Genomic DNA, 13,848 nt, shown 5'->3' with positions numbered 1-13,848 from the left:
GTTTAGCCACGTAGCATTTTTTTCTGTGCACAATGCATGCTTTGCGACAAATTCAGGTACATGTTTATGAAAATGATTGACATTTGTTGTATAATGGAGCAAACACTCTATACGAGGTCCAAGGAATGCAGCTTGCCCATAACTAAAGGTTGAACTGTTCTTATTGTGTTCCAACCAGCTGCATTCCAAGTTTTCAGTTCAGTACGTGAGAATAAAATGTAGAAGCTGATTACAGATGTTCCCAGAAAACCTCTCTGCTCATCTCCCTCCTTGGTTATATAAGGTTTATAATAAAGACGGCATTGGCCTGCAAGTCAATATAACTAAAATATATGCAGATATAAAGGAAACAGCACCCCCTATGACCAAAGTCTAAGGTCATCTCTAATGGATGACTACTTCTCATATTATAGTGAAAGTAAACCCTATTTTTTTTTTTCTTTTGCTCATTAAGATGCTGATGTCACATTGTTCTCTGCTTTTTCTAAAACTTAATTTCCATGCTCTCATATTACGCAGTCCCCTGACTGGCCTTGCTTTCCATTGTAAGGGTGGCTCACTGGATTGCAGGGTCCTATAGAGCTCTCGAAGTGCCAGCCCTACGTGCACACTCACATGATACATGCGGCCGCTGGGTGCACTGGCAGCCCTGAGGAATAGGAAGCAATGACGCCATGACCAGGTGGGCACGCCCAATGGCATGGGGAATATTGGGACGAATGGCTATATTGCAATTAGACATATAGCTTTTTGGAAGCTTTTGTGTTGCAGGTACGGGTGACTCCAGCAAAACCCTGCAAGCCAAGGAGCCAACCTTACAATTTCGATCAATGTCAAGTTGGGGGACTGTGTGACATTAGAGCATAGAAATGAAGAAGAACCAGAAAGTTTGCAGAAGCCACATGCAAAAAGCCAGAGGCCGTGCACGGAGGAGTGGAGTAAAATGATGTGAGTGTTATTGGCATTGCTGTAAATAAAAATGAATCATAAAAGTGGTTTATAAGTCAGCAAGGATGCATTTCTAATGAAAATGCTGAGGCTTTAGGGCTTCCTTAAGCCTGGAGGATGGCACATTTTTGCAAATTTTGAATTACAAAAACAATTTTCTAAATTTGAAGGAATTCCCTTCATCACATTACAGATCTCTACCCATATAGAAAATGATACAATGCTGTGCTGGTCATACACGTATCAATCCTTGGGAACTAAAAGCAGTCAGAAGGGTGGGATAATTCTGATCATTTTCCAGCCAATTGTATGGTACATGGAGCGATCAATTGATTCTGAATTTGTCACTTTTGATTTTTTTTTTTTCTTCCAAGAAACATTTGGCATTGGAAGCGGCAGGTTGCAGGTAAATATACTATTTGTTTTGTGTATGGGTATCTTCCCACTCTCTGGGAAGCCCACATATTCACTGTGCAGGGTATATTTTTGAAACATGGCACTGGACTGAAGAAAATGTGCCTGTCCCAATGCCTCCAACGATGGTGTCAGAAATCTGAACCATTCAAACAAGCGGCCTGGACAGCCGATTGTATGAAAAAATTGACACATATATGGCCAGCATAACCCAACTGACATCAGGTCAGGGGCGAGTTACTCAAAAACACACAATGGATGTGGAGGAAAGAAAAGTGTCTATGTTGACCATTGCAACCAGTAACATCCTCTTTTTTTTTTACTGACTAGCACTAGAAAATAAAGATTGGTGATATCTGACTGGTTGTCATGCAACAGTGGCCGATTGACCTGGACTGAAGAAAGACTGTGGCTGCTCTTGAGCTACATGGTATTGGATTCATGACCACAACCCAACCACATCTAATGGGCATCACAAATCTAATGGGCATCAATGAGGCACCACACATCTAACGGCATCAAAGGAACCTCACAAATCCAATGGGCATCAATGGGGCACCACACATCTAATGTGCATCAAAGGATCATCACAAATCTAATGGGCATTGATGGGGCACCACACATCTAATGGGCATCAAAGGAGCATCTCAAATCTAAATCTCCCCCAGTGTCTCTCTAAAAAATAACCTGCCACAAGCAGGTACATAGATAGAATCCCCAAGTACAGGAATGCTATGAGGTGGATCTAGTGATGATATCAGTGCTATACTCAAGCAGAAGGTGGTTCTTCTCTAAACATGGTTAACACCAGTCACTTTCCTTTCCTCCACTTTTTAGAATGACATTGAAATGTCCTGTTACAATCTCTCTTTGGGAAGCGGGTTACAATTGTGCAGGAGAAGAATTCTTGGTGTAGAAGAACCACTTACTGGCAACACAGAAGGGACATATACCAAAAGCATATGACCCCATTTCCTTCACATTTACTTGGCTCAGACCGTAGAAGGTCTATAGGTTCAAAACAAGGACAGAAATGACTCCTGCCTATAGCGAAGTAAGCTTGCAGGCAGACCACATTCAGTGTCGGGGGGTGGGGGGCTGCCACATGACAAGCAGTGACAGAAAAGTGGCGGTTGGCTCCTTACCTACCATCATGGCCTGCAATAGGTGGGATGTACAGGCGCCAGCTGAACAAAGGAGTCACTGTGATATCTTCAGTGATGCTTCACCTCTGCAGCAATCAGTTCACTGAAAAAAAAAAAAAAAAAAAAAAGGCCAGGGGTAGGAGCTCCAGCCGGAGGGACATGGCTGTGACTCTGATGCAAACTCAGAGTTAAGTACTTCTTCTCTAGATATAGGAACGGTGCGGTAATGCTCTTAGATGGCCGGCTCCGTGGTCTCATCCTCTTCAGTACTGGCCACTTCCGAATCCTCTCCCAGCAGCTGGCAAAGTTCATTGAGCCGCTGCTGCATTTTTGGCATGCCGGCCAGCTGCTGCTCCAGCCGTAGTTTCTCCTCTGTGAGCGAGAGGCGCGCGGCGGTGTCCAGTTTCTCAAACTTCCAACCGCCTTCGCCATCAAACTGCAGAAGGTGAGTGTGGTACTTCCTTTGGGGTTAAAAAAAAAAGAAAAGGGGTGAATAAGGAAAATCATCCTATGGGCTTTAGAGCCCAACTCCTATTAATGTAAACAAATTTCCCTGGCAGTTGGGCTGTGCAGGCACTGCAAGGGTTGGCTGCCCGTGCGGCCACCGCAAGGGTTGGCTGCCCGTGCGGCCACCGCAAGGGTTGGCTGCCCGTGCGGCCACCGCAAGGGTTGGCTGCCCGTGCGGCCACCGCAAGGGTTGGCTGCCCGTGCGGCCACCGCAAGGGTTGGCTGCCCGTGCGGCCACCGCAAGGGTTGGCTGCCCGTGCAGGCACCGCAAGGGTTGGCTGCTCATGCAGGCACCGCAAGGAAAAGTTGCTCGTTCAGGTCTAGGGGCATAGAAAAAGATGCTGGACCCGACCCCGCAGTGTCTTCTCCCCCCTGCTCATCAGGACCAATGCATGGTTAATAGCCCATCTCTGAAGCGTGGAAGGGGGCCACCTGCATCTAAAGTGTTTTTACTCTCCCCTAGACCAAACTATCAGTTAACCCTTGCAGTGACGACATCTACATGTCCTGCATTCCTATGAGGAAGAGGGGGAAGGGAAGGTGTATAGTCTTAATACGCTTCCTGACCTTGGGTGATGGTACTGCTCCTGCATATATAAATTACAGTGAGTGGCTTTGTCACTCACTGTAGGAAGATCTTCTATAGTCTTAATGCACTGCCTGCTCTTGGGTGATGATGCTGCTCCTCCACAGATATATTACAGTGATTGAGCGTTGTCACTCACCACAGAAATTCACCCATTTAAGTTATGGAAAAGGAGAGGCGAAGGTGTTCTATGGTCTTGACATGCTTCCTGTCCTTGGGTGACAATGCTGCTCCTCCTTAGATACATTACAGTGATTGAGTATTGTCACCCACTAAAGAAACTCACTCATTTATGTTATGGAAAAGGAGAGGCGAAGGTGTTCTATAGTTTTAACAAACTTCCTGTTCTTGGGTGATGATGCTGCATGTCTATAGGTACATTGCAAGGAGTGAGTGTTACCACCTTCAACAGAACCCCACCTATCTATGTTATGGAGAAGAGGGAGACAGGAAAATGTAATGGAGTCTTAAAACCCTGTTTGTGGGTGAACACTGCTCCTCCATAAATACAGTACAGTTAAGTGAGCATGTTGACCCTCTACAGAACCCCACCCATCTATGTTGCGACTTCCTGTCCTTGGGTGACAACGCCTCGCCGTTATGGATACAGTACAGTGAGGGAGCGCTGTGACCCTATACAGGACCCCACCCATCTTTGTTACAATTTCCTGTTCCTCGGGTGACAATGCTTCCCCTCCATAGATACAGAACAGTGAAGAAGCGTGTGACCAACTACATTTTGGGTCATTGTCATGCTGAAAGACCCATCCATGACCCATCTGCAGTGTTCTAGCTGATGGAAGAAGGTTCTCATCCATGATTTTACAACACATGGCCCCATCCATTGGCCCCTCAATGCGGCAAAGTCGGTCTGTACCTTTAACAGGAAAACAGGATGGTGTTCTTAGGGTCATTGTCAGCATTTTTCTTCCTCCAAACATGGAGACTCCCCCTCCTCAAGAAGGCACATGTACAGTCATGCCAATGAACATCTAAATGATTCAGAGAAGGATTGGGAGAAAGTGCTGTTGTCAGATGAGACCAAAATTGAGCTCTTTGGCATTAACTCGACTCGCCGTGTTTGAAGGAAGAAAAGTTCTGACTATGACCCTAAGAACACCATCCCTACATTCAAGCACGGAGGTGGAAACATTATGCTTTGGGGCTGTTTCTCTGTTAAAAGGTACAGGCCAACTTTGCTGCATTGAGGGGTCAATGGATGTGGCCATGTACTGTAAAATCCTGGATGAGAACCTTTTTCCCTCAGCCAGAACACTGAAGATGGGTCATGGATGGGTCTTCCAGCATGACAATGACCCAAAACATACCACCAAGGCAATAAAAGAAGTGTCCCAAGAAGAAGCACATTAAGGTCATGGAGTGGCCTACACCTGAATACTATAGAAATTTTATGGGATCTGAAACTTCGAGTTGCCAAGAGACAGTCAAGAAACCTTAAGGATTTAGAGAAGATCTGTAAAGAAGAGTGGACCAAAATCCCTCCTGAGATGTGTGCAAACCTGGTCACCAACTACAAGAAACGTCTTACCTCTGTACTCGCCAACAAGGGTTTCTCCACCAAGTACTAAGTTTTGCTTGGGGATCAAATACTTATTTTACTCACTGAACAGGTAACTTATGTTATAACATTTGTATCATGCCTGTTTTCTGGATTTTTGGTGGATATTATGTCTCTATCATTCAAAGTATACCTATGATAAAAATTATAGACCCTTTATTTTCTTTGTAAGTGGGCAAACTTAAAAAATCTGCAGGGGATCAAATAATTATTTTCCCCCACTGTAAATTACATTTCTGCTCTTGGGTTTTGAGAACACTTTAAACCTTGTAGGTCAACTCCACCCCAAACGGATTTGAGTGTTGTGTGGTTGCTGGTAACCTGAGTCACAGATTCCACTGGTGATTAACTCCCCACTGGAATGCCCAGTTTTCATAGAGCCAATAATAGCCAAATGATGGAGCAGTGCTGCCTATGATGTAGAACAAATAAATAAATTAATGGGGAATTCAGCGGTGAAAGACCGATAACTTTGTCATTACAAAATGGGAGGTGATAGAGATGGAAAAACTACTGCAAGGAATTAAAAAAAAAAAATAGAAGAAGCCAACCCTCTGGTACCTACCCGAATCAGAGTTTTAATGGAAATACATTTCCTCTCCACCTTCTCCTACCTTACTAGAGTAAAAAATACTCGCCTTCCAATGCACAAGCTGCTGCTCGCCTGGACGAATCTATAGAAATGCAATCGCTGGAGGTCTCCTAGTCAACTTGGCCACATCCAATCTGTAACCCCAAAGGCTCCAGTTATATCTCTGAGATGGAAGGACACTGCACTTCTTACAGCGGGAGTCTAACTTCAGGTGAAGAGCGGCCTCCCAGGCCATCCCCTCCCCCCCCCCCCCGACGTGTTTTACTCTGCCCACAGGGCTCTGTGACCAAGCCCCATGGACAGGATGAAACGAGTTGAAGCGTGGAGTGGGAGGAGCCCAGGCTGAGGCTGCTCTTCACTTGAACTTACCCACGGGCTGTTAGAAGTGTGGCGTCCTTCCATCTCAGACTGCATACTGGGCTTGGCTGAGCGCCTTAGACGCTAGCTCCCCCTACATAGTGGATAACCAGAGAGGATTGCTTGGCACTCCAAGGCCACAATCCTCTGAAGCGTTTAACCCTGCCCATAGGGCTCTGTGACAAAGCCCCAATGGGCAGGACGAAACACCTTAAAGTGTGGAGTGAGAGGAGCCCAGGCTGAGGCCACTTTTCACTTGAACTTACATACAGGCTGTTAGGAGTGTGGTGTCCTTCCATCTCAGAGTGCATACTGGGCTTGGCTTGGATGAGCACCTTAGACACCAGCACCTGCTACATAGTGGATCACCCGAGAGGATTGCTCGGCGCTGGGAGGGGCACTAGACTGGGTTTGCAGTTAAATATCGTTAACCTATAAACCGACAAGGGAGACTAGAATCAATTACAGCCTATGGGGTTGCAGGGAGCATGCGCCAATGTGAGGAGGAGGCCTCCAGCCATTGGGTTTCTATTGAAGAAAGAGAAGAAGACTGGAGCACCAGTGGAATAAGGTAAGAATTACTCTCCATTAGATCTCTTCTAAACAAAATGAGCCTTATATCCTCGGGGCAGGATGTTGGATGGTGACAACAGTGGACCATGCCTGAGTAATGTGTGTTGAAACAGGCACTTGTAGTCTCCATCATAAGCACTTGTGACAGGGCAACAATGCAAGAATATGGGGCAGAGCGCTGTTACCCTATAAAAGAAAGTGCCGAACAAGCACATGGCGGGATCAACAGGTTTTTATTTTAAGCTGCAAATTTAAAGCCCCTCCTAAGCACTTTGCCCAGAGCAGTGGGTTCCCCATTGTTGGTGTCAGTGGGCAGAACAGTTCCCTATTACTGGTGTCAACAGGAAGAAAAGTGCCCCGCCTTTGGAGTCAGTGGCAGTAATGATGCCCCGTTGCTGGTGTCAGCGGGGGGAATCGTGTCCCATTGTTGGTCTCAGTGGGAGAATAGTGTCCCATCCTTGGTGTCAGTGGGTAGAATAGTGCCCCATTGTTGGTCTCAGTGGCAGAAATTAAACCCCATTGTTGGTCTCAGTGGAAAGAATGGTGCCCCATCATTGTTGTCAGTTGGAGGAATAGCGCCCGATTTTTATTGTCATTGTAGGGAATAGTGCCACAATGTTGGTGTCATTGGGAGGAATAGTGCCCCATGTTTGTGTCAGTGAGAAGAATAGTGCCCCGCTGTTGGAGTTAGTGGCAGAAATGATGCCCCCTGTTGTTGGTGTCAGTGTGAGGGGGAATAGTTCCCCATTTTTGGTGTCAATGAAAGGGATAGTGCCCCTCCGTTAGTCAGCCCCATCCTATCAAAGGATCCCAATAAAAGATCTTCTAAGAGAAGAATTTAATTGCACATTGATGTGAAGCCATTGTAACCTCCGGACTAGCTGTAGAGGCGTTAGGACAGTCCATGCCAGCTCCAGTGAATGTCAGAGGAGAGGAAGCAGTGCCTTGAACGGCCCTCATCTTCCCGGTGTAATGTGGCCTTGTCTCTTCTCTGAATGTCACTGCATGGACTGCAGAGGAGGGAAGAACAAGCTTGCATTGTGTCACTGTCCCCCTTCACTGAGGCCAAGCCTGGAATCCACCCAAGTCCCCCATCTGTGACGATAAAGGGGGACAAAAGTGGGGCACAAAAGGGCAGCGGAGGGTCAAATAACTGAGAGCGGCAGCTCTGGCCTTTCTTCACTAATGCTAATACTGTTTAACCCCTCGGATGCTACCAGAGGTTACCCTGCATAGTGGAGCTATGTCTTGTCAAACCCCAGCAAAAGGATTTCAAAAGTGACAAGTATAATAGAGCCTTGTGCACATGAATGACCATTATTTCCTGTTTAAACACAAGCCATATGCTGCAATGTTCATTAAGAGAGGGGAGAGGAATGTAGTAAAGGTTAACTGTTCTCCCAGTGTGCGCTGCAAGCTACAGAAAAGACCGGTGACGTCCTTCAGCTCATCCTCTTTGTCTTTTGTGTGACCTTGTATAAAGTGTGCCACACAAGGTACAACTGGATTGTACAATCCGTATAAGGTCTCCTTAGGGTTACTTCCCTTCAAAATGCCAACCACATATATTTCTTAATGGTTATAACAATTGACGATATTTATTTATAGGAGATAAAGGGGGGAGCTTTCAATGTGGTTACCATATGTGCTAGTTATGGTAGTTTTCAAGGATGCATTTAATACAGTTCTTGATATACAGTATGGTTATATAAAAATACATATTATATTATATATATATATATATATATATATATATATATATATATATATATATATATATATATACATACATACATACATACATACATACGCATATACATAGACACAGTGCCTTGAAAAAGTATTCATACCCCTTGAAATTTTCCACAGTTTGTCATGTTACAACCAAAAACATAAATGTATTTTATTGGGATTTTATGTGAGAGACACAAAGAGGCACATAATTGTGAAGTGGAAGGAAAATTATAAATGGTTTTCAAAATTTTTCAAAGCAAGGCACCTGCCCCACATACTTATTCTGACTCAACATCTTCAGCTGCTTTCCACATATATATTATGGGGCTTGGTATGGCCTAGTTAAATCTATAGAGGGTCTGTCTTCAAAACTTTCTGACCCAAAACCAGCATGAGGTTCAAAAGTACCTACTTTCCTCTGCTTTTGCTAGCTGTAACGTAATGTCCCAAAATATATAGGGGGTGTGTGTGTGTGTGTGTTACATTTGTATGGCGTCCTCTTGAGTCAATACTTTGTAGAACCGCCTTTCGCTGCAATTGCAGCTGCAAGTCTTTTTGGGGATGTCTCTACTAGTTTTGCACATCTAGAGAGGGACATCTTTGCCCATTCTTCTTTGCAAAATAGCTCAAGCCCTGTCAGAAGACTGAGGACATCTATGGCAGAAAGGAATTACTGCGAGGGACAGCTTTAGAGAGGGGTTGAGTATTGCAGCTAGACAAGCTTTATTTTTTTTAAATTCTGCCGGTGGACCATTTAAAAAAAAAAAAAAAAAAAAAAACTGCCCTGGTTTCGCCAGGATAGGAACGGATATGAAATCTTCCCACCGGGGCCACAAACAGCAATAAAAACCAGACAGAGGTGACCCTCCTAGTAAATAGGGGGGGGGGGGATATGGCTTTTGCAGGTTTTTGTTTCCCTGACTCACAACACTTTAATATCCAAACTGTCCATAAGCTTACCATAGTGAAGGTCTGTGAGTTATAGACAGCAAAGCAATCCCAGCATCCTTTGCAGCTTGGAAGATCTTGCCCTCCACGTCAATGCTTACAGCACTGGTACACTCGTCCAGCAGGGCGTATTTTGGTCTGGGGGGGGAATAAGGGGATTGTTAGAAGGAGTTCTTATCAGAGATGGCATTTCATTGACAGCCGACTCCTGTACTTGACTTATTAAGATTGCTGACCTTTTTATTTATTTATTTCAGGTACTTATATAGCGAAGTCAATTTATGCAGCGCTTTACATATACATTGTACATTCACATCAGTCCCTACCCTCAAGGAGCTTACAATCTAAGGTCCCCAATTCACATTCATACATACTAGGGCCAATTTAGACAGGATCCAATTAACCTACCAGCATGTCTTTGGAGTGTGGGAGGAAACCGGAGTATCCGGTGGAAACCCACGCAGGCACAGGGAGAACATGCAAACTCCAGGCAGGTAGTGTCGTGGTTGGGATTCGAACCAGCGACCCTTCTTACTAGGCGAGAGTGCTACCCACTATACCACTGTGCCACTGTGACCTTTTCACTACAGGCACTTCAGGTTAAGACAAACCATGAACTGCTTTCTAAGTCAATTCTAAAACTAAATCATATGACAGTATAGTGATCTTTTTGATCATGCAAAAAGAAAAACAAAAAACACTGAACACAAATCAGGGCACATCTCAGAATTATCAAATCACGTGATTATTTCAAGGATCTCTCACTGTCATGAACAACAAATTTGCCTTGTTTGCTACATTTTTTGATCTAATAAATGGCTACCAAGAGCACTGCTGGTGTTTCATGTCACTGGAGACTGTTAGGGCTCATTCACGCTTGCTTGGGTCTCTAAAGAGCAATCTGCATTCAGATCACTCTTTAGAGAACATTTGACAGGCGGTGAGGAGGTTTTGCTTTAACCCCTTGGAACCCTGCACTAGTGCACCGCAACAGGACGCGTTTGCAGAAAGGCCCTGTTCACTTCAAAGTGACAGGAGGTAGAATTCCTGCCTCGGCCATGAAACACCACATCATGGCCACGTGTTCACCCCCAGCTGCTGAACCACTGCCCTGCAGCTAGGGGCGCCGATAGGTGGTACCATGGGGCCCGGGCACACGGAGGGCCCGGACAGTAGGGGAATCGGTGCGGCCGAGGACAATTACAGAATGCTTCACTGTGTCTGTGTCTCTCCCTCCAGCAGCTGAAAGCCAGGTTCTCTCCCTCCTGCTGGCTTTCAGTTGCTGGAGGGAGAGACACAGATGCAGTGCACATTCTGTAATTGTCCTCCTGTCCTGCCACACCGATCCCCCAACTGTGCTGCTCCCATCTGATTCCCCCCTGTGTGCCCGGACCCCTCCTCGCTCCCCAGCAGCACTGCTGGCTTTCTTCCCCCCCTGGCTGCTGTGGAGAGTGGGAGAAGAGGCCAGTAAATGTGTAATTTACCGGCGCCTTCTTTTTCTGAAATGGACACAGTGAGCTATCGGTACCGATCACTCCTGTGTCCATTGATAACTGTGTTTATGATGCTTCAGTTTATGAATAGGGAGGAGCCTCTGTCTCCTGTAGCTGTGGCTACAGAGAGAAAGGAACTGAAGAACCTGTGTCCTCAAGTCCTGTCTCAAAGGTGAGACATCAGGGGTCTGGTTAAACCCCACCCTCAACAGTGTTGTAAAAACATGAATTGTAAAAACTTTATAAAAATTGGAAAAATAATTGTAAAAAATAAAATAAATTTTTTTGTAATTCAGGGGTCAGTTAGGTTGTACGGAGCCCCGTGATTTCTAACAGCAGCCCTGCCTGCAGCTTAAATGAGAGTGGTTGGAGGGGAGGGCTGTTAACAACATGGCTCAACAGCAGGGTTTTAGGCTCCGTCCACACTAGTGCGACTTGTCATGTGACTTTGAACACAAAGTGGCATGACAAGTCACAGCCCCTTGATTTCAATGGCACCCATTCCGATTAATGCAACTTAAAGTCGCAGTGACTTTGAAAAGGTTCCTGCACTACTTTGAGTACCAGAGAGTGTAAAAACACACACAAGAGGGCGCAACTCCTCGTGCATTACCACTATAGTTTATCAAGTTCAAAAAGACAAATGGGTACTCACAGGCGACAATATACAACTTAATACATTGTATGGCGGTAATACACGAGGAGTTGCGCCCTCTTGTGTGTGTTTTATCAGTTGACTGGAGATTTTCCCGATCTGTGGAGGGCTGAACCTGAAGAAGAATTGCACACCTAAGTTCCCTTTGGAGCACCTTGGATTGAGTGCTGGAATTTTTTTTTATAGTGACCAGGGAGTATAAAGTCACATCAGCATCAAAATCATACGACTTTGGAGTTGCACTAGTGTGAACGGAGCCTTACCGCCCCTCAACTGCTAGTGCGAGTAAACCCTTATAAAGGGTCTGTCCTTTACAATAAGGTAGACAGTCAGTAGGAGGAACTGCGTACCATAGTTGGTGTCAGTGGAAAGTATAATATCCCATTATTGGTGTCAGTGGAAAGTATAATATCCCATTATTGGTGTCAGTGGGAGGAAGGGTCCCCCATTGCTGGGGTCAGTGGGAGGAAGGGTCCCCCATTGCTGGGGTCAGTGGGAGGAAGGGTCCCCCATTGCTGGGGTCAGTGGGAGGAAGGGTCCCCCATTGCTGGGGTCAGTGGGAGGAAGGGTCCCCCATTGCTGGGGTCAGTGGGAGGAAGAGGGTCCCCATTGCTGGGGTCAGTGGGAGGAAGAGGGTCCCCCATTGCTCGGGTCAGTGGAAGAGTGTCTCCCATTGCTGGGGTCAGTGGGAGGAAGAGTGTCCCATTGCTGGGGTCAGTGGGAGGAAGAGTGTCCCATTGCTGGGGTCAGTGGGAGGAAGGGTCCCCCATTGCTGGGGTCAGTGGGAGGAAGAGTGCCCCATTGCTGGGGTCAGTGGGAGGAAGAGTGTCCCATTGCTGGGGTCAGTGGGAGGAATAGTGTCCCATTGCTGGGGTCAGTGGGAGGAATAGTGTCCCATTGCTGGGGTCAGTGGGAGGAATAGTGTCCCATTGCTAGGGGTCAGTGGGAAGAAAAATGGCCAATTGTTGGTTTCAGTGGAAGGAATAGTACCCCCATTGTTGGTGTCAGTGGAAAGAATAGTACCCCATTGTTGGTGTCAGTGGGAGAAATAGTGCCCCAAGCACCAGATAAAAGGCAAGCAAAGTACCGAATTGGGCCCACGGGCCACAGTTCGGAGATCACTGGCCTATGCCAAAGGTGTGGCAGAGGCCTGTGGCATGTCTCGGGATGTGTGGGGGATCTGGTACATGCGCAGGCATGCTGTGGGTATCTGAAAACTGCCCCCAGGAATGTGTGATGTAGGCATTCGAGGAGCAGTTTGTGAGATATTGCACATGCGCACTTCCATTACATGGTCTAATGCTAGAGATATGGCAGAGGCCCGTGGCATGTTTGGGCATGCACAGGGGATCTGAAGCAGGCATGCCACGGGATCTCAAAAGAGCTGGCAGAGACTCGTTGTTAGTCTGTGCATGCACAGGATCGCTAGTAAGGATGGTGGCGATGGAGAAGAGGGGCAAAGAAAGTAATAGTGCTTCAAGTAAGACAAAGCTGGACTCCATAAATCGAATAAGTATGTACCGCCAGCTGTACATGAATGGTGCTGCTTTTCAGTTAATAAAATGACAGAAATTTCAATTAGGCCAGTTTGGGCAATGGGCAGATTTGTGGCTCACTCAGAAGTACAATAAAAAAAAAAACACTAACTTGTGATAAAACATGCGGGCCATTCCTACTCGTTGCTTCTCACCCCCGGAGAGAACATCCTTCCAGTCACTCACTGAGGCCCAACCTAGAAATAAACACAACATAGTCAGCAGAGAATGTCATATCTTCTTATACAAGGACTCCGGTTATAGTCATATTTATGGGGTTTTTAATGCCATAGCTGTTATTTCAAGGCACTGAACCTCATACAAGTCATTGTGAATGTAGATGCAGCTTAGAAGGAGCTCAGAGGAACCCCAAACTGATCTGAAATGCAACCTGATGGCCCCTGAAAGCACATTGCATTTGTTTATCTACACCGGTACTTACCTAGTAGGGGAGGACATCAGGGGCATTCTCAGCATCCCTATACTGCGAGCGCAGGGTGGCGACGTCTCCCCAGGGGGGAGGTCCAGGATTCCACCCCAGGGGGCCAGTCCATGATGCCTCCCCAGGGGGCCGATCCAGGATGCCAACCCAGGGGGCCGGTCCAGAATGCCAACTCAAGGGGCCGGTCCATGACACCTCCCCCGGGGGGCCCGTCCAGGACGCCTCCCCAGGGGGCCCGTCAAGGACGCCTCCCCCAGGGGGCCCGTCCAGGACGCCTCCCCAGGGGGCCCGTCCAGGACGCCTCCCCAGGGGGCCCGTCCAGGACGCCTCCCCAGGGGGC

The 13,848-nt window shown here is 46.7% G+C and overlaps 1 protein-coding gene across 1 annotated transcript in view; it reads right to left on the bottom strand.

Annotated features, from left to right (window-relative positions):
• Positions 1 to 993: 993 nt before the first annotated feature.
• Positions 994 to 13,848, bottom strand: part of ABCD1 (ATP binding cassette subfamily D member 1) — a 93,233-nt gene continuing 80,378 nt past the window's right edge. The window contains exons 8-10 of the mRNA XM_073600171.1: positions 13,179 to 13,263; positions 9,396 to 9,521; positions 994 to 2,968 (exon numbers count right to left, since the gene is read on the bottom strand). Coding sequence (XP_073456272.1) covers positions 2,740 to 2,968; positions 9,396 to 9,521; positions 13,179 to 13,263 — 440 coding nt within the window. The 3' untranslated portion in view covers positions 994 to 2,739. The remainder of the gene's footprint in view (positions 2,969 to 9,395; positions 9,522 to 13,178; positions 13,264 to 13,848) is intronic.

Source organism: Aquarana catesbeiana, linkage group LG09 (assembly GCF_042186555.1).
Source record: "Aquarana catesbeiana isolate 2022-GZ linkage group LG09, ASM4218655v1, whole genome shotgun sequence".
Taxonomy (NCBI): domain Eukaryota; kingdom Metazoa; phylum Chordata; class Amphibia; order Anura; family Ranidae; genus Aquarana; species Aquarana catesbeiana.
Note: the sequence above shows the minus strand (reverse complement) of the source record. Positions and strands in the feature narration are given on the sequence as shown.